The sequence below is a fragment of the Copadichromis virginalis genome, linkage group LG20 (assembly GCF_057382275.1).
Source record: "Copadichromis virginalis isolate Kocher_CV1m ecotype Utaka linkage group LG20, C_Virginalis_male_GT1.1, whole genome shotgun sequence".
NCBI lineage: Eukaryota > Metazoa > Chordata > Actinopteri > Cichliformes > Cichlidae > Copadichromis > Copadichromis virginalis.
Window position 1 is genome coordinate 25,431,202 of NC_140637.1, and position 20,994 is coordinate 25,452,195.

The 20,994-nt window shown below is 40.6% G+C and overlaps 1 protein-coding gene across 1 annotated transcript in view; it reads right to left on the minus strand.

Annotated features, from left to right (window-relative positions):
• Positions 1-659: 659 nt before the first annotated feature.
• Positions 660-20,994, minus strand: part of plch2a (phospholipase C, eta 2a) — a 98,005-nt gene continuing 77,670 nt past the window's right edge. Inside the window, 18 exon segments of the mRNA XM_085443229.1 lie at positions 660-1,961; positions 1,963-2,093; positions 2,095-2,298; positions 2,300-2,442; positions 2,445-2,531; positions 2,534-2,602; positions 2,605-3,254; positions 3,256-3,304; positions 9,758-10,115; positions 12,302-12,381; positions 12,686-12,832; positions 14,712-14,796; positions 15,969-16,093; positions 16,560-16,667; positions 16,863-17,045; positions 18,019-18,107; positions 20,128-20,228; positions 20,683-20,781. Of these exon segments, the coding sequence (XP_085299355.1) occupies positions 1,769-1,961; positions 1,963-2,093; positions 2,095-2,298; positions 2,300-2,442; positions 2,445-2,531; positions 2,534-2,602; positions 2,605-3,254; positions 3,256-3,304; positions 9,758-10,115; positions 12,302-12,381; positions 12,686-12,832; positions 14,712-14,796; positions 15,969-16,093; positions 16,560-16,667; positions 16,863-17,045; positions 18,019-18,107; positions 20,128-20,228; positions 20,683-20,781 (2,901 nt within the window). The 3' untranslated portion in view covers positions 660-1,768.

The window sequence follows — 20,994 nt, forward strand, 5'->3', positions numbered from 1 at the left end:
CTGACATGCCAGTGTCCTGAGAAACCATGAAAACAGTGCATGGATTCTCAGCTCTGGAAAATGGTAAGCAGAGTTGGTGTTTTGTAGGGTCTTAACTCTAATATTGTAGGGTCTTAACCTTACTACAGAAAGCACGACCTTTTCCTAACTCACTGGCTAGGAACTTGTGACGAAAAAAGTTGTTTGAGTGTGAAAATGCTAGTCTCAAGGAAACAGGCACAAATCCAAATTTAGGAAGTGTTCCAAACAGAAACTTTATGATTGTGTGCAAATGTATATTTTAGCTACAAGTAAAATAACCTGAGTTAAACAACAACTCGATTCCAAAACCAGTCCAAAAGCACAGTATTGTCTCTTTTTAATATCTGATCTCTTAACAAGTTTGTCTCTCTTGTGAAGCTTCAAGGAACATTTTGTCTTCCTGCAGGGGGTCTAGTTCTTTTTTTCCCCTCCAAAGGTTGAAAGGGGTGATGGCTGGTAAACACAGACCCAAGCAGAGTCCATAATTAGAGAAGCCAGCACACTGCCAAAACCAAGGCCAAGGGCTTTTACATGTCACCTTGTGCAAGGCTGAATTAACCCAGCTAATGACTTTGTCAAAAAACTAAGACGGCTGCAGACAAGATTAAGTACAAATTAAATAAATGAGCTGTGAAATGTTCAGTATTATTAACTTAAGATTTATTCAGATCATTAATTCACAATGTCTAAATCAAACAAACAATACAGGATGCTGATGAATAAACGTGCTTTGAAATGCATAATTTTCATCTTATTTTAGTATCACAAACTACTGGAAACGCAGGGTTTCAAACATGATGCCATTTTGATCATCATTAGACGATAAAAACAGTTTAGAATATTAATTTTCATATAAAATATATTTGCAAAAAAAAGCACAAGATTCGGATAAAGGTTACAGTACATAAAAGACATGCAGTCAGCATAAAAGGGCTAAAACTTGGTAGTACAGCACTGCTTCAAAACACAGCATCTAAATGCTGCAGCATGCCACAGATGAGAATGTTAGCAAAACCTGGTCAAATTACACTGTAACTACTACACAAAGAGAAATGAAGAACTTTAAGAATCGTTCCTTTCTTCAGCAAAAACATGAGATGAACCTTGGCTTTTAGCATTGAACTACACATCTTCCACAATGATACCATGCCATCAATTTAAAAAATATTGCTAGTGGATTAACGGTCTTATAAAAATGCATATAGTATCTAACTTTTACCACAGCCAAAGTAAGTTATTCCACTTCAAGTAAATAAAAACAACACGTCTTTGAAAAACATGTAAACGTGTATTGCTACTGTATTTGTAAAAAAAAAAAGAAAAGAGAAAAAAAGAAACAACGAATAAAACCCTTGAACATGAGAGCAAATGATAGCCAACGAAACCAACATAAAAAAAAAATTCCTGGTATTTGTCACTAAACACATTCTGGAAAATATCTAACATTTTGTGCAAACAGATTTCAGTATTTGTTGAACATTTTCAAGACGTTTCCTGATTGCACAAAAAATGTACATCATTGGTTCAAAATATACAACATTTAAATGTCAAACAGATTGTTCATGGATTACTAATAAGTGGTAAAACACCTTTCTTTAGACCAGTATTTTGCAAGATTTGCAGCTTTTTCTACAAGAAAGAAAATATTAATAATATAAATAAAATAAAAAGTTTTCTGCTGGAGCAAATTTATTCCATACTAGTTTCAGGCTTTCTCTCTTACAATCAGTTTAAAGTCAGCCAGTTCTTAGAGATTGAGCAAAAAAGAAACTGTAATGTTTTCAGGGTCGGTGGAGGTTTGGGATTGTATAGGGGAGGCATGTGCAGGGCATCTGCAAGGACTCTGGGACATGAAACAAGCACCTTCGGGGATTCCAAGCTCCTCAATGGGGCTACTACCAGTGCTAAAAGTAAGCCTAAAGCTTGCACCTCTGTACTGGAACACTTTGAAGCTTCAGTCTTTCCTGGGCCTCCCTGGCCCGGTTTGTAATGTACCACACTCTGCTTTGGCTCCTGGAGGCAGTCCCTCGAACCAGGGTCTTATCACCTTGCTCTTCTGGGAATTCTTTAGACCCGTGAAGCGAAATCTCCAGCAGTCAGGGGCTCCACATCAGTCAGCTTCCGTAAGTGTTCTGTAAAGTGACTGGCTGAGTTCTGTGGGCTGCCATTTGGGAATTGGTCTTTGGTTTGCCTAACAGTGAAACTGCAGATGATGCTGTGGTACTTACTATCAAAGTTGCACCATATGTCATCAGAGGTCAGATCTCCAAGGCTTTTTGGACAAAGAAGCTGTAGCTGTTGTGGATGTAGCTGGAGGTGATGAAGATTGCTTCAGTTCCTCTATGAAGATCTGGCTCCAGGTGTGGCTCCTTTGACTCACTCTGCTGGCTCACTCTACCAGTGGTTCTGCAGAAGACAGAGATTAAGCTGATCTTTGGGGCACTCATTTTGCTAAAGATTGAGGTTTGACTTGCTCTTGCATCGTCGCAGACAAACGCTGGGTGACAGCAGCTGGCCCAGGAAGCGTCACAGGTATTGCTGGCTGTAGATAGACTGTTGAGACTCTTTCTGGCCAGGTTAGAGAGATTTCAATGGCAGTGTCACTTGAACAGATACTAGAGGAGGATGATATGCTGCCGTGGTGGTTGCCTGCCTCCAGTTTCCTCCAAAAACAATCATTCACGGTAGCATCTGCACAGATCTCTGGTACTGCTGACTGAGCCAACCTAGCTGAGGTTACATCTCCTCGAGCATGGCCCTCACTTTTTGTTCTTCTTATTGGAATGTGAGATGGCACTTGGCTAAAAGAAGCTCTCCTAATCTGAGCTGGAGGGACTGCAGGAGTTCTAGCCGACACGGTTGCATGAGGAGGTAGCTCTGCTTGGTCATCAGACTTTAACTCTTGAATCACTTTTTGTTTCTGCTGTAGTGTCCTGGTTTGGTTTGATTTGTGCTCCATGTAAAAATAAGTGTTTTTGTTGGTTTTGGGGTCTTTACTGTATCCTGATAGTAACATTTTCTCAACAGGGTTTGCCAGGAAGAGGGATGTGGTTTTGGAAACTGTAGAAGGTTTCATAGCATCTCCATTCACCACAATAGGACTGTGTACCATCCCATTTGAAGGAATGGTGTGCTGTGTTGAATGTACTGATGTAAATGAGGAGCGATGTGAATATTCTTCCTGAGTGGAGGCAGGATGAACAGAACGAATGCTCTCGGTGTCTTCTGGGGTTTAGTGCAAGAAATGAAAGAGGGGCATCTGGTCTGTGTACTGTAGAACAATCTGTCGAAAAAAAGAAGGAACTCTATAAGCTTGATCACAATACTGACCTAGTGGCGATAAAACCTAATCAATTTGAAAACTGAAGATCTTTTGATCTGATGTATTTGGTATCAGCTTGGATATTGACATGCTAATGATTTGTATATTGCATAATTTAATATTGGCTAAAATAAATGCTTTTGAAATCATACATAAGTCAGTACCATGAAGCTGATGAAATAATCTGGCATGCTACTCATTTCTGCTCAGAAATGAGTAGCATGCCCTAAAGCACTAAAGTTGTCAAACAACAATAACCAGGCAGTTGTATCTTAGCTGTGTGGCACAATGGCTTATTCTCAATGTTGCCAGTAAAATGACAGAAAGCTAAAGTTACAATCTCAGTATTAGCTAACACTAGCAAGAATAATGGCGTCCCAGTGTAAGACCTGAATTTTTGCACTGTTCTTTTGCCTGCTCCCTTTACGGTTCACCACAGTGGCTCCATCTCATTATGTCACTAGCATCATCTTCTGTCAAACAAACTCTCTGCATGACATTTGCCACTACACCCATGAACCTTGTCTGAGGTCTTCTTCTTTTCCTCCCCCCTGGCAGCCTGATATACAACATAATTTGGCCAAAGTATCTGCTATCCTTCTGCTGCACATGTCCAAACCATCTCAACCTGTCCTCTCCAACTTGGTCAACCTAAGCTATCCCTTTGATGTACTCATTCTTATTCCTGATCATTCTGCTTCCTCTAGCTCTGCCTCCTGTCTTGTTGTTAGTGCTATTGCTGTGGTGGCAGGATTGGTGTATGGCTTAACTGCAGGGGAGGGGCAGTGAGGTGGGTTCAGGGGCATTGCCAGGGAAGGCTGGGAGACGCTTCTGTCAGTAGTTGCCAAACCATGTCTCTCATATTTATACAATAGTAGGGACGATGTGTGGGACTACTATGCAGTAGAAGAAATGGAACTGGCAGAAGAGGAGAGTGACCACAGCTGGTGGGCACTGATGTAAAGCAAACAGTACAAAATAAATTGTGTGAAAATAAAAGAGAAAACACTGAACAAAGACACAGTGTGTGATGGTGCAGCTCCTGTAGCAGCAATTTGCTAAATTGGCACACAACTTTCCCCAACGTGAAGATGTTGGACCGACAGCCCGTGCAGCTGGTGCACACATTGGTTCAGGTGGTGGTAGAACTGGCTTCAATACACCGACAGTAGGAGGCAGTGCAGCTTAAGCAGCTGGAGAACCTGCAGGTCCAGGCCAAGTGTGAAACTCAGGTTCTGGACAACCTGGTGGCTTGATATGGGTCCACCCTCACAGCTCCCCACAGCACAAGCTATCATGCTGGACAAGATGGGAGACAGATTATCTGCATTCCTGGACATCTTCAATGCCACAGCAGAATCATGTAGGTGTCTGGAGACTGATTGGCCAGTGCGGCAAACACTGGTGCGCTGAATTATTGGGCATTAAGTCTATTCAGACAAGCATCTATCATCCCAGGACTCCACAAGATGTTATTCCTTTAAACTATTTGGCAGGGAGCCAGGGGGAGTGTTGGACCTAATTAAGAAAGGGTGAGTTTCTCATTCTGAAACTCACCCTGGCATGACGATGTGTTCACTGCCCTACAAATTACCTACAAACAAAGGCAAATACTTCAGAAGGAATTGGCTGATATGCTGGAGATGGGAGTAATATAAGAGCCATACAGTGGATGGTATGACCTCTTGGTTCTTGTGGTGAAAAGAGGATTCTGTAGAGTTCTGTGTAGACTAGCACAAGGTAAATGTGGTGTCACAGTTTGATGCGTATCCCATACTCCAGGTTGACAAACTGCTCAATTTTCCACAATACTTGATTTGACCAAGCACCACTGGCAGATTCCCTTGTCTCCAGAGTCTAAGGAAAAAACAGCCTTCTCTACTCCATATGGTTGTATATGGAGCCATGGCCACATTCCAGTTCTTCTTGGCCCAGGTGATGCAGCAACACACTGCATAAGCTGCCGCCTACCTGGATGATGTTATCATTCACAGTAACATCTGTGCAGAGCATGTGCAGCAGGTGGCTGCAGTCATGTAGTCTCTGCTGAGGTGGGGGTTCGGGGTTCATGGCCAACCTGAAAATGTTTGCAGTTGTATGAGGGTTACCACCTGAGAGGCAGACAGGTGCGCCCTCAGATGGCGAGGCCAGCAGTCATTGCATCCTGTCTGTAACAAAACCAAAACGGAGGTGAGGCAGTTTTGGGGCTGGCTGGTTCGTCCCGAACTTTGGGGAGCAGACCAGTCCCTTAACAGACCTCACCCAGAAAGTTGCCCCCGATTTGGTCCTGTGGATGCAGCAATGCCAGGTGGTGTTTCATGTGAAACCCTGCTCCAGACCTAACTTCTTCCCTCCCGTTTATTCTGAGGACTGACACTTTGCACACAGGGCTGGGGGTAGTTTTGTCGCAGCAGGAAAAAGGGCTGATCACCCTGTGGTGTATTTCAGCTGAAAACTGTGAGTGTTAGACTTACTGTAGCACACCTGAAAAAGAGCGCTTGGCTCTGGGGTGGTGGTCTCTCTTTATTCCTACGTCCTAGGGTGCTCATGGACCCTTTGCTCAAATCACGCCCCAATGCAGTGACTCTATTGCATTAAATATTCCAATCCCAGACCACCATTGGTATCTAGGTCTTACAGCCATATAAGTTCAACGTGATCCATAGGAGAGATATGATGATCACCTCTCCTCTTAACCTAGCTTCAATAGCACTTTCCCATAGCTTGATGTTAATGCTCATCAACTTCACTATAACCTTAAAAGCTCCAGGAAATATATAAGGACTTTCAAATATTTTAGCCACTTTTTTTTTTAAATGATAATTACAGACCAACTTAAATTTTAAATTTTTTAAGGGTTTTTTGTACTACATCATGCAGGTCCTGTGACATTAGTTTAATGAATTGTCTTTTCCACTTGTCCACACCAAGTCTCTATTTAAACCCCTAAACACAGATGAAGCTGAATTGGTGCATTGGTGAGGTACAGTATTTTTGAGAACAGGATGAGAACAAACAACTATGGTGGGAAAGAGAAAAGTTGGTGATGGATGAATTTAAGAGGCTGCATGCATTTAACAAAGTTTACCTGACTTTGGTCATCCTCTCAATTCTGCACTAGGATGGAAAGAGAGCATGCAAAAAGGGACACAGAGGGAAAAGGGTAATTTAGACAAACTGAGAAGAGAAAGACTGTAAGCAAGGAAACAGCTTTTTGGACAGAAGAAAAAACATCCTCACAAAAACTGGTCTCCATATCAGAACAAATCTCTCTCCGTGTTAGACTGAAAAGAAAGATAATAGATAACGCTGCTAGAAAGGATTTATCTGCCAGCATCATATGACTTAACAGATGTCAGCTTGTAATCAGGCCAGAAAACTTGTAATTCAGCTCCCTACACAAACTTGCTTCCCCCATAAGGTTCATCAAACAGCAATGGCAATCACATGATGAACTGCAAAGGGCTCAAGGGGAGTCAGTTTAGGTAGAACAGCTGGTGTTTATAAGGAAGTCAACTCCTCTAAAAAATGTAATGTGTGGCTCAAAGGGGGATTGTATGGACATAACTCAGACACCAGTACCTCGTGACTCGCAGGACTCAGCGGTTGTCAATTAAGTACCTAAAATATTCTCGGTTTCAGGACTCAAGCTGAATATATGTTGATTGCTATTAAATGCAATGGTGAAGTAAAGTCAAGGGTTTTATAAGATTCAATGCAAAATCCAGAATCCGAAACAAATACCCATGAAACATTCCATGGATAGTTGTTCTGGTGGCAAATTCTTTGTATTTCTATATTTTAAATAGAAGAACACATCTCTGAAGCACCAGATGTCCTTGAACAACATTTTCTAAGATGGATGTGGGCAATCCTTGCCCGATCAAAAAATAATTTCTTTCGCATCCACACAAACCATATTTTTCAGACCATAACGTGCACTGGATTATAAGGTGCATTAAATGAAACAAAACAGTCAGTTAAGTCAAACTTTACTCATCTCATTCTTCTTGCTTCCTTCACTTCCGTATCATTGATTCATTAATGTTGAATTCTATCACAGCTGCTCTATTCCCATGTTGTTGCAGTATATTAATCACCAACCTCGTATTGTGGATGGATTATCTCAGTTGTTCTCCTGACTGAAGTTTGGTTTATTTGGTTTATTTACAGCATCCTGCCATGCGATTGCATTTGTCCCTAACCATCAGGAACCCTCACGTTAACTTTCATCGATTGGAAAAAAGTTCACGTTCATCCTCCAGCTTCACTGTCTTTATGTTATGCTAACATAGCTGTGTCGCTAGCGATCACGTAGCACATCATTATATACCACCTAGCCCAACTTCAGTAACTCTACAAACGTCACTGCTGTTTAGTTTTCTGTCTTCATTTATGTTGGAAGTGATAACAGAGCTGTACGTTTTAATTTGTTTCAGAAATCTCTCAGTCAGAACATGCTATATCATGTTTAGGTGGAGGCTAGCGAGCTAACTTCCTGCTAACTTCTAACTCTGTTAAATTTCATAAATGTAATAAATTCTGTTTTCATGGATGCCTGGATGTTAAACTTAATTGTTACACCTGGTAAAGCAGCAACGCTGATCATTTTATTAAAGATGAAAGATTTTAGACAGTTTTTAACTATCAGTGATTGACTTTGGGACCTGAGGCTGACGGCGTTTAGGACCCAGATTACTCCGCGAGGCTGAACGACCCATTGACCCACCCATTGAACAGAATTTGGTGGTGAAAAATGTTTCTTATGTTAACCCAAGAGCTGTTAAAACTGACCGGGAACACTAAAGTAAGGGGTGGGGGTGAACGTAACCGGAGGGTTAAGCGGTGCGGCTTCGTAGCTTACCAAAGTCGAGTTTTGAGCACAGTGTAGCACATAAAATCGGTTCTAGGTCAGTAAGCACAACCAGAATTCATACATAAGGTGCACCGGATTATAAGGCTTTAAAGTGCGCCTTTTAGTGCAAAAAATACAGTAGTTGAAAATCATGAAAAGTGATCTTTTTAAACTTTTATGAAGACTTTGCTAAAGCTAACCTTTCAAACATTAACCAAAGCATCCTACAGAGCAATTTTATGTAATTAATAGATCTACTACCACATTTTGCCTTATCTTTAGAAATGTTTTGAACTGAACTAAATGCTTTAATACCCCTGAATTATTCTCTAAAAACAGTTTAGGACAAGCACCTGCTTGACAAATTAAAAGAGTCTAGTTTGAGTTTTTTTGTACTTTGTTCAAATTGAATGATTACTATTGTTTCTAGACAAAAACTTACCATTTTTCTCATCTGTCAAGCATGTGGGTAAAGTAAGAGGATTTTAACGACATAAGCAAATTTGAAACAATTTCAATCATGAGGCTTTGATGAAAGCTACTGAACTCTAAGAAACGATTGATAGGGTTGGATTTGACTTCATTTTATCAGAGGCATGTTGCACAACACAGATCTAACTAACGGCAAAAGGGAAAGCTGACAGCACGTGCTACTAATACTGCTACAGCACACCATCTACCTGGTGAGTTCTACATCTGCCTCAGATACATCTTACCAGCAAAGAACATTGGAGACTTATGGCGCAACTCTTCCATTTTCTGAGCAAACAGGGCATTCATCTCTCTTTGAAGGGTACCCACAGCCCTCTTCCGGGTGTCAAGAATAGAACAAGGGGGCAGCGTAGGAAGAGACTCCAAACTGCTCAGACTGCCAAAGCTCTGGCAGCTACTACTGTCACTGAGCAAGAGACCTGAATTCATGTCACTGTATGTCAGTTTAGTGAGTACAGAGCCATAAACAGCACCATAGTTGGGTGGTGTCGCCTGCTGCCAACAGTGAGTGCTCCTGCAGTCTGGTGCGAGGCTTGGTGCTGGTGTAACAGCATTGGAGGATCGTCTGCGGGGAATGCTGCAGGAACGGGTGTACCTCTGTGACGTACCAGGTCGATTGTGGATATACTGGGCACCAAGTGTTTGTCTGAACTTAGATCTGGGGAATGGCATGGGCGAGTACTGAAATTGGGCCTCCATACAAGTCTTGGGTGTGGGAGGAACCTGCTGTACGTTGGGCTGGGCACCTAGGGACCGGGGCATGGCATCAGGTTCTGACTGGACTTGTCTCTTTGATGAGGAAGAGTGGTTACTTTTCTTTGGTCTCTCCCCATCTGTCACCTTGGACTTTTGCTCAACCTGACCCTCTCTTTCAGCCTCTGGGCTCCCCCTTGAGCCAGTCACACATGTGATGCAGTTGGAGGACATCCCCACACTGCCCGAGCTGCTAACAGCGAAACGTGCAAACACATTTGGCTTCGTGTCCAGCGGATCATGAATGCGGAGCCGAATGGCGCGCTTGAGAGGTTCACTCATTGGTCGTCGCTGAGTGTAGAACGAGCGCTTACCTTTACCTTCCTCGGGATGAAAATTTGTGTCGGAATGGTTCCACGGTCCCTTGGTTTGTTGGGGTGCCAGTGAATCCCCATTGTGGTGCTGAGAGGTAGCAGCAGAAGCCTTTTCTCCCTCCCCGGACTCTCGTTCCTCACTAGCTCCCTCTGAGCTGTAGTCTTTGGTGTCAATTGCAATGTCTGGTAAACCTTTCTTGATTTTGGGTTGACCTTTGGTAGGTGCACTGGCCGTGCGGCGCAGGAGGTGGGCCCCAAACGGGTTCTTACGGCTGTGCTGTACAGCAGTGTGACTGTCCAGGGAAGCCTGCTTTGGGTTTCTGTGAAACAACCCTTTTATGCCGCTGGCTGCTCTTGCCTGACAAAAACACAACAGGACATCATTGCCAAACACAATTCCCAAATAAGTTGAAGATATTGAAAACAATCTGCCATATTACACTAAATTCATTGCACCCAATGAATTTACTGCAGTAGTACATACATAGGATTAGTATAATGAGCATGCTTAAAATAAGGAAAGTAAATTAAATCCACATTTCCTACAGAAACGCACATGTGTGACTGATCTCTCATAGATCACACTGACATGATCATCCAGCTGCAACCATGCTGACTAGCTTTGAAATCCACTTGGATTCAAAGTGTTAGACATTTTAAGCAACCAGCTGAAGATCCTGTAGCAAAATATCAGTTACATGTACACATGCTTGAAGGTAACTGGCAAAGTTGAACAAAAACCTTCTCAACACTGCATGGATGTTTTCACTAAAACAGAAGGTCAAAGGTTACAATGACTGGAACAAAAGAAGGACACTGTAGCCGTGATGATTGTGAAACTCAGTGTCTTGGGGTCTTAACTGACTAAACTAACTAAAATTAACTTCCATCAAGATGGCTGTAAATTCAAAAACAGTCCCAGCCTAGAGATCATAATTTGTGAAGATCATTTGTAGACCACGGATTTGCTGACTAGTCAAATTACTAGGACAGTACTGTATAACCAAAGGAACAAAGACCATGTCAGCAGGCTAACTCACCTCATCTTTTCGGGATCTTGACTATTGTAGAAAGAGTTCTTGGCAAAGCAATTCATTCTTAGAGAACTTGGAAAGAAAGCAACTGGGCTTCTTTAAGTTTCTGGAACGTCTAGTACATAGACACCTATACTGAAAGAATTTCACTGCCTAGACCAAAAACTGCAGAGGCTGGGGAAAAAAAAGTGGGACCAGAACAATCGCATTCTACCACCTTACAATTTTCAGTACTTTAATTTAATGGACAGTTGAACAATTTGAGGGGGTGTGCACTGAGGAGAATGATGCAGGGTATGTGGCTCATGCAAGATTCTGACTGGATCTCACTACACCCAAGTTTTGAGTGGCAGCTTCAGGACTCCTAAACATTGTCTGCTTCTATGTTGAGCATTTCATAAAAGAGAGGTCCACTGCAATCACAAACAGACATGGGGAGAGAGTGGAAATGAGAAAGGAGAATTATAAAAGGAGAAAAAAATAGGTGGGCTGTGGCTTCAAACAGGAGTCACACAGCAACTCGAAGAAAGGCAACTTCAAAACAAGGACAATGTGGACAACAAAGTGGTCATTTACTAAATAGCTACTGATAGCTGAGGGCATCGAAAATATGGGCTGAATGAGGAATAACACTGAAGCTAGTGTGATCTGCAAAAACAGGTGCAGTCAGTATATTCTTATGAACAGAAAACTGAAATTTACACTGAAGTTTAAAAGCATAACAATAATAATAATAACAATAATAATGTATATATTTTACATGTCTGAATATGGTCTAGGTTACATAGTTCATAGTTCAGTTTTTGCTGAAATAACCACAAAGCAATAAACAAAAGGAGGCAAGGACGAGTGGCTAAGATTGGAGTGGATATTCTGCTATTAGAAAGTCTCCTAATCATAAGTACTGACAAGTTTTGTTTTGTTTCTAGGATTTTTGTATTTTCAAACAATATTTCAAAAAGAAAATGAAAAGAAGTTTTTGTAGAAAAACAGTTTAATAACAATTTAAATAATAATTATTATTATTATTATTATTATTATTATTATTATTATTATTATTATTATTATTATTAGTAGTAGTAGTAGTAGTAGTAGTAGTAGTAGTAGTAGTAGTAGTAGTAGTAGTAATAATAATAATAATAATAATAATACCAAAACACAGTATTATGGTTTTTGGTGAAATAACCTAAGGTAAAGTTTATTGTATATTCATTACTGTATATTCATTTTATTCATTCATTATTCATATATATTCATTCATTTTATTCTATTCTGTACAGTTGTGTACTGTATTTATTCTTATTGTATTCTAATTTTTGCTTCATAACTTTTGCACTGTCCACTTCCTGCTGTGACAAAACAAATTTCCCACGTGTGGGACTAATAAAGGTTATCTTATCTTATTACAAGAACATCTGTAAAAGCTGTCAGTGCACAACGCTTTCATGAACATTTCTGTTTGAGAGCAAAGTGAGCAAGACTTTAAGCTGGTTTCTGCAGTAATACCCACCTTACCAGTGACGTCATTAACAGCTACATGAACAAAGATGGAAGCTTCCTCCATTCCTTCCAAGTACACATGGCGATAGCCTGCATACAAAAATGTCAGAGACAGCTGCCTTATCAGGGACTCAAATATAACAGCCACAAAGGAATAGCTGTAGCCAAATACCCAATAAATACCAGCTCAACCAGCAGCAAAACTATCAATTGACATGATGTTAGCAGAGACTCGGAATCAAGAGCACCAAATTAGTTATATATAGTAGATGTATAGTGAGTTTGTACAGTGAGTTTCCGGTTTGAGTTCCTTGTTTAAGTATATAATCACTAAAACACAGCAGAAAACCTTGAACGAGTGTTAGTGCCATCCAAAAGCAGCACCATGTCTTACCTGGCATCATGCTGTTAAAGGCAATGGTACGCTGGCCAATGAAGTCCTGGCCAATTGGGTCATGATCCCACACAAGGAAACGAATCAGGGCCAGCTCGGGCATGTGAACCATGAACACCAAAGTCTCCTCCCACATCGGGTTGAAACCTACAGAACCATCCCAAATAGGGATGCAGAAGGGATGGGATAGGGGAGATATGTGTGGGAGGTGAGTGCAAAGGAAGAGCAGATAGGAGAAATAATATGATAGATAGCACAATAAGAGTAAGGCAGATAAGAGGACAGCATTTTGGCAAACGGGCATATAAAAGAGTAATAGAGACAGGGCAGCAAATTATCTTTGCACTCATCAATTATTCAGGGTGTGTTTGAGAGAGAGAGTTTTTGGTGCTGCCTGTGCATGTCTCGTCTTGCTGGGCTCCTCAAGTATATATCAGAAAGCTGTCAAACTATATACACAGATTCACCATATTATATTATATTATATTATATTATATATGTACAAAGCACAACAACAAACCACAGATGCCTACATGCAAACACCTGGACATTGACGTGACTGCGAGTGTCCACAGAAAACTCTCGACTACTTTTAGAAGCTGCAAGAAGCGTCTGCTTCACAGGAATTGCAAGGTTGAACTTGCAGTAAGCTTCATTTGCACGGTGCTTTCAGCTGACATGTTTAGTTGAATTTCCTGACATTACTCCTACAAGTTCACCCTGACATGGCTTTGCACACCACTAGAGGTCAGCAAAAACTAGTTAGCTGTTCCAAAAGAACAAACAAAAAAAAACCAGCATCTATTAGCAAGAAACTACATCACTGATAGCAAAGCTCCTCTGTTGTTTTTTATATATATAATTTTTGCCTGTGTGCGTCACAAAAGCAATCTTGAGCACCATTAACTGTCTAATGAGATCCCCATTCAGCTTTCTGAACGTGTTCCTGTAATTATTTCAGGTGGTGATATTGTATTTTCAAACTGCTGTATGAATGAGTTCATTCAGTTTAATATGTCTGAACTGCAGTTACCTTTACACCCACGGTGATGTCTTTCAAAGCACATAAACCTTTCAATACTGAGGCTAAGGTCACTCTTTCAAAATGAATTCAATCCCATCTTTAAAACACAGGTAACTGTTAAAGAGCTGGGCCCCAAATGTTAACATTTCTGTTTAGCAATGCTGGGACACAGGTCTGACCTTTATCAGATTTAAACCAAACACTTAACTATGTACTGCATTTATGGCATCAAAGGCTCAGGAAGCAGAAAATTCTGCAGAGTGAAAATAAAATAAACAATAAAAGGTGAATCAAATGGACCATTATGGCAAGGCTGGGATGGTCAATTTGGTAAAGTAAATCCGTTGGATTCATCTTTCTTTGCCTTTAGACAACAATTCTGATGGCAAAAGAGCCAAACGGGACAGGCAAACAAAAAAAAAAAATTCTGCAGAGTTTAAAAGGTAAAAACAGTTGGAGTCCATAAACAGCTTCATGTTGGGATGTCATGTGGAAACTTGTTTTTATCTAAAATCCAACAGATGGAAACAGCTGTGGTTGCAAAAAGACTTCCAGTCATGACCTAACCTCTTTAAACACTTCTTCTTGGCTGAGTTTATAGGCTGAGCCACTCGTTCTGACTCATACTAAATGAGAAAACACTGTTTTTTTACCATGTTTAAGATGGATGATTACCTGTAGTATGAAACCACACACTCATTGGCTAACGACTTGTCAATCATCAGTCATCAGCTAATAAGCTTGCAGTCTGTTTCTCAGTCAGATCCGCCCCTTGGCAGAAGTGCTGAAGTCAAGACTTCAGAAATCAATGGACGGCATCACTCTAGCTGTATATATTTATATGTATTTTATCTCTTTGTAAAGTTTATTTTATCTGTTTTCATTGTAAACCTACATCGGTTTTTATGTCGTTTTCTTCTGTGTGTCAAGCACATTGAGTTTGAGAAATTGAAATGCACCATTTAAATACAATTGACATTTCATGACTAAATGGAGACCCACCATTATCATCCACCACTCTAGTCTGTTCCTTGCAGCAATCCACTGGGAGGCCAATGATCTCCACTTCCACAAAGGGATCAATGATCTGTCAGAAAGACATTGCACAGTTTTAAGACATCTACAATTTTGACCATTCTTTCAGCAGTCAGAGGTCAGGCCTAACTTGCAGTCTCTGCTTTAATTAAAGGTTTTTATCAGGTTGAGGTCAAGACTGTGCAGGTCCACGAAGTTCTTCGACCCCAAACTCTCTCATACATATCTTTGTGCAGTCATGTTGGAACAGGAGGGAGCCATCCCCAAATTGCTACCACAAAGTTGGGACCATGAAATCTCATTTCTGCTGTTCAATACCTAAGAAACTTTAACTTTTACAAATGATTGCTCAGCTGTGTCTGTAATCAAACATCTCTAACTTTGCTCTGCTTCACTTCAGCAGCTTCAGGTAATGTTCAGATGCTGATTCATGGTTTTCTTCAGTTTTGATCTACTGCAGAATAATTTAGGTTATCTGCTATAAAATGTCAGGCCAGGAAAATCTCCTTCATGCTTTTCTGTTTTTATCCACAGTTACTTTGACACAAAGGCATCTGCTGTGATCCTCACACCTCTGATGAAGTCTCACAGTGTCAGCTTTGTTTTTATACATTGATAGTTTACACTGAGTTTGTAATTGCAGAAAAAACAGTCAAATTGTTTAAAATTTAACATTTTTAATTGTTACGACCCGTCTCAAAAGCCGCAACATAAATAAGGAGACAAACACCAGATTGTAGGTGAGAAGAGGTTTTAATCCTAAAATGCATAGCAGGTTGGCTAACATGGCTGGTACCACCAAGGCAAGGCTAGTGAGGCTTCCTGAAAGCCTGCCTCAGGTATCCTTTTGTCCACACCTGGTCAGGTGTGGTCAATTAGCAACAGCTCAACCCACTGAAGAGATTAGGGGCTGCAGAGGGACGTAACATTAATTTAGAAGTACATATAAAAGATAAATGATCAGGATTATAAATCGAATCGAAACCTTGTGAATTTGAATCAGTTGTAGAAATCAGTGGTGATACCCAGCCCTACAAATACCCATAGAACAGCAAATAGCTTACATTGGCCTGCCCATAAATCATTCAGACTAAAAGTAAGGCGCCTTCTCTGCAAAAAGACATTTTGAGGAGGTGCTGCTTGTAAGGATGATTACAGATTTATCCCATATTCATTCAGTTCAACGTGGAACTTCAATCCTATAAATCTAGTCTGTGGTCCTACCTCTCCTCGGTCTCCCAGCATTGAGTCTTTGGGTTTGGGCAGCTGTTGTCCACTAATGACCTTTAACACCAGCTGTTTCTTCATCTGACCAGGAATGGGGTCTTCCACGTTGGGGTTAAAGGCATCTGCAGTGGGTAAAATGATTACACTCTACTTGTGATTTTTCACTTATTGTAATAAAATGACAAATGTCAACCACTTCAACTATGAATTTTTTTAACTTTATTTTGTGATATTATAAAAAGCAGGACACACACATCCAGTCTGAGCCTACCTGGTTCTCTACACAAAACACTGGAAAACTCAAGTGAACTAAAGAACAGTAGAGGAGAGGGAGAGCATTAAATAAACTAAATACTGAAAAATTAGAAGCAGTTAGGGACCTGCTCAGTTAAAAACAAACAAACAAACAAACATGGAAAGATGCACAGCCTCTTTAATTCTTCTTCTTGCTACATGTCCTGTACAGTTATGGATGATATCTCTTTCTCCATCTTCCTCCACTCTCACATTAACCAAAAATAAGCATCAAAACTAATGAAAGGCAATGAAACTGATAACACACTGAAAAATGACAAACTAGTGAAATACCTTCGCTCATGAAGGCCGGTTTGAGGATGTAGCCACAGTTGCCATTGCTATAGAATTTGGCTCTGTTGAGTTGGAGGACCCGGCCTTCAGACTGGTAGTTGAGTGCAACTGAAATCAAAGCATTTCACTTCATTGTTCATAGATTGGAAACCTTTAATATGCTAGGTAACAACCACTGAGGGAAAACCAATTGGCATGAGCACCACCTACATTAGTTTAGTCATGACAAACTGAAAGCATCCCTCATAATCTGCTATTACACTAAATGTTTGGCCATACTGAATATAGTTTCAACATTCATACCAAGCTGGCACCCAGCATTCCAGAAGGGCTGAGGGTTGAAGTTGGAGGAGTCCACACGGTACGAGGAAGGATAGATGCGGGACAGCTGCCGCTGGTTGAACTGAATGAAGGACGATGCTTTTTGCTGCATCACCTGGTGGGCTTTAGTCTCACTCAGAGATGACACCTGCCAGCCACAGTTAGCTGCCAAGGATAGCACAGTTTTCTTCCTGAGGCTCATAAACTTTCCAAGTAAAGAAAATGCAGTAGTAGGTACATTGCACTTATAGTTAGGGATGGGAAACTGAGAACTGGTTTTTGTAGAGAACCAGTGGTTCAGTTCCTTGGAATTGTTAGACTGCTTGCCTTTTGATCTCAGTTCCACTTACACTTCAGTTCATGTGCAGGAAGAGGAAAATCACAACATGGTGCACCGAGTGCATAGGGACATTTATTTTATTTTTACTGCGCAAAGGATGCGAGTGCATAGAGCACAGAAGAAACTGCATTATGCTGCTAATATAACTTTGGCTAAGCTAGCCAAGAACCAAGAGTGATGTTAAAGCTGCCGATCACAGCCCAGCAGCCAGACCTTCAACTTCAACTGGTAAAACCAGCAGTGATGAGCAGTTAGGCTGCAGCCTCAGTTGCTACCTGTTCATGTTTCTACTGTAGAATCACTTTGCCCTGGTTTTCATTTCTGCATCATGCTATCAACAAAATAGCATTAGGATAGAGATTTGTGTCGGTGTGTGGGACTGTAGCGTATAGCTTTATACTGTTAAATAGTAATGAAGAGTTTCACAGGAAAGTAATGTATTGAGTAGTGTAATAAGTTACTTTTCTCTGGGAGCAATTAAGTAACATGCTGCATTACTTTTAAGAAAGGTGTTCTGTGTAATGCATTCATTTTTTGAGTAAGGACCAACAACAGAGTGGAACTACCTCCAACATGCACAGATATTTGACCTCACAGCAAGCAATGAATTTATACAAATGTAATCCCTTTGACATGCTGCTTAGCAATGGTTGACTCTCAAAGCAGAGCCAACAAGAATCGATAAGAGAACTGATAAATAATCAAATCGATAGCTGATAATGATCAATTCCCCATCCCTACTTATAGGGCACTGTCACCATAAACTAAGCTTTGTGCAGTGAAAATACATTTGCTAACCTTGTGCTTCGATGTCATAGAGACCCACAGACCGCGTGTATTTGACTAGATCTGACAGAGCTCTGGACAGCTTCATGGTTTTCTTCTTTCTGTAGAATAGACAAAAGACAAAAGGTGACACATGTGTGGAAACAGCTGGCAAGATAAGGAAAAAACATCACACAGAGTTGATTTTGAGTCTCCAAGTCTCAGGGGATGTGGCTGATTCAAGTGTTGGTGAACGTGTCAGCAAAACACAGTTGTTCATTTGAGCTGAAACCTTTTAGTGGGCGCTCAGGTCCTCCAGGCGATGCACTGCCACCCTGACCACTCCCATCAGGATAGAAATGTTTCATCATAGGATAGAGCTGAACAGGGTTCAAACCTAAAGTGTGTTTCTGTAGTTTCATTCATTTATTTTTTGGACCTCTGTCCATGTGTGTAAATAATGACTGTTCTTGCTTACGGTCTGTTTAGATCCACACAAAGATGTAATATCCCAAAAGGCTAGTATTAGGCATTGTATTGAAAAAGTAGAAAGTGTGGTGTACACCCCTCTCTACACCCTTTCTTATGATATTTTACTCGATATAGTTTCTTTTTTTGAGTTAAACTTTGAACACGGGCACCAGCCATGACAGTCAGAGTCAAACGCTTAGCCAACCAAGGTGTTCGTGTCCCTCGAGGCCTGGTATATGTTTTGAACAATCCATAAAAAATTGTCAGTAACGTAAAGTTCTTTTTACATTGGGTATGACCTTGACCTGATTTTCAACAAAATTACATCAGCTCAAGCTGTTTTTGATCTAACATCACACAAAATGTGAAAATTCTATCTAGAAAATTGTGGATATTGGACCACTAAAAAGAAAGACAAAGGGAACCAGTTAGACACACCTCACACAGACTGAGTGGCTTTTGCTTCTGCACACTTACACTACAATCAGCTGATTTCAGCTCATATGCAGGAGCAGGAAAATGGTGGTACAGCATTACAGATTTTCAGGACTTTTCCTTATAAAGTGTTTGATCTTCTCAACAAAATAACCTCTCGTCTACATAATCAGACGATTCAATTATTTTTTTTAACTGGAAGCAAACACGCAGAGACCAGTACCTAACTCTTTGACTCCCACCAACCTCTGGAACACAAAATCATCAGAACCCTGAACATAGGGGAAAAACTGTTCCCTCAGTCAGAAAGAGCTAGAAGGGAAATAAAAGGAACACACACATGTAAAGAAAGCTCTTAAAACATTGGGCTTAATTGGGTTTTCATCAAATTAGTACAGTGGTGGGAAAGAAGCAACTAGGGAGAAACAGTACGACACACAGAACAATGACAAACAGCCACACACTCAGACACAAACTGGTTCATCCCAAAGACAAAACTCCCAAACACAAAGTAAACAACACAGTGTGTGCTGTGCAGCGAGGAGTGCTCAGATCTCTACACTGGAGAAACCAAACAGCTACTCTATAAACACATAGCACAACACAGAAGAGCCACCTCAACAGGACAAAACTCAGCTGTCCATCTGCATCTAAAGGTCAAAGGAATCCAATGTTCACATTTTGGACAGAGAAGACTGAAAGAGGAGTGAAAGAAGCATCTATGTCCACTGTGGATGACCATCCTTGAACAGCTTATGACACCAACTGTCTGCCATCTATAATCCAGTTTTGAAATCCTTCCCAGACGCCTTAACGCCCACTCACACCTTGCGTCAGGTGATCTCAATAGGTCACATGACAGGGTGAGGCAAAGTCTCACAATGGTTTCACATGAAGCTTATATTTCTGGTGATTTAGCATTCGTCAAAATAACCTGATGAGACTAGAGACTGGCGGCACTGCTGTGTTGCAGTGGGTATGCCTGTATGTGATCAGCACAGTGAGGTATTCTGAAAATGTTCAGACCCTTTGAAAGCTGCCACATTTGGTAAGTTTCAGATTTGTCTGATAATCAGATTTTTCCACAATACCCACAGTTACAAAATAAATATGATCTGAATATATAACAGACTCAAAAGTTCCGTCTGAACTTTTTACTGACAGCACTTCTTTGTTAACCTTTCTGCATGGAGACTGTGTGTCTGAATGAAACACTGGTGCGTTGGTGTGTCATACTTGTTGTGATGCAGCGGGGCACGTGAAGCACTACTTGTGCTTTCTTGGTCTGTGTCTGTGTCTTCAAAGCTTGAGACCTTCTTCAGCTTGGATGCCTTTTTCTGTGAGGAGTGAGGAAGCACACGAGACTGTTCAAAGTTTTTCTTTCATTTTGAAAAGACAAGAAGATGACATTTTAAACCATCATGGACGCTTTTGATTAAATGTATAATAACAGACATAAACTTAATTTTAAAGAAGTCTTTTAGTCATCACAACAAAGGATGCAAATAAATGAATGCAGGTTAACCATCTTTTGTAAGAGTGGCAGTCTAGTCAATATCAAATACATAAAGATGACATTAATAGATTAATTGAATCCTACTTTAATTAACAAAAAGCAACTCTCTTAATTAGTGTGCTTATATTTAAATATGCTTAAATATGCTGTCTTCACCTGAACCAAGCAATAACTCATAATAATGCAAACTCTGTGTCAACAGGTCAGTTCTACAGTGTCAGTGTTTGTCGTCCTCACAGAAGCAGAAAACTGAATGAGACAACAGGAGAGTTTACCTTGCGTTTAGAGAAGCTCTCTATGAAGGAGCGGCCTGAGCGCTTGTTGCTGCTTGGAAAAGCCTCATCTGCTGTGTCCATCGCATCCTTACGTTTACCCTGACAAGAGAGGAGTAATGTATGTTTTAAAGAAATAAAGAAAATAAAGGTATCACTAGCTACATTTCCACCTCATACTGGAAGGCAAATACTTAAATGTGGAACACAATCTCAACTTTAAAGAGATGAAAAAAATCCATCAAAACTGTGGCTCACGATAGATATGGAGAGATAATTTAGGTGCATCTCAAAGATTCTAAAGGAAGAAAACAT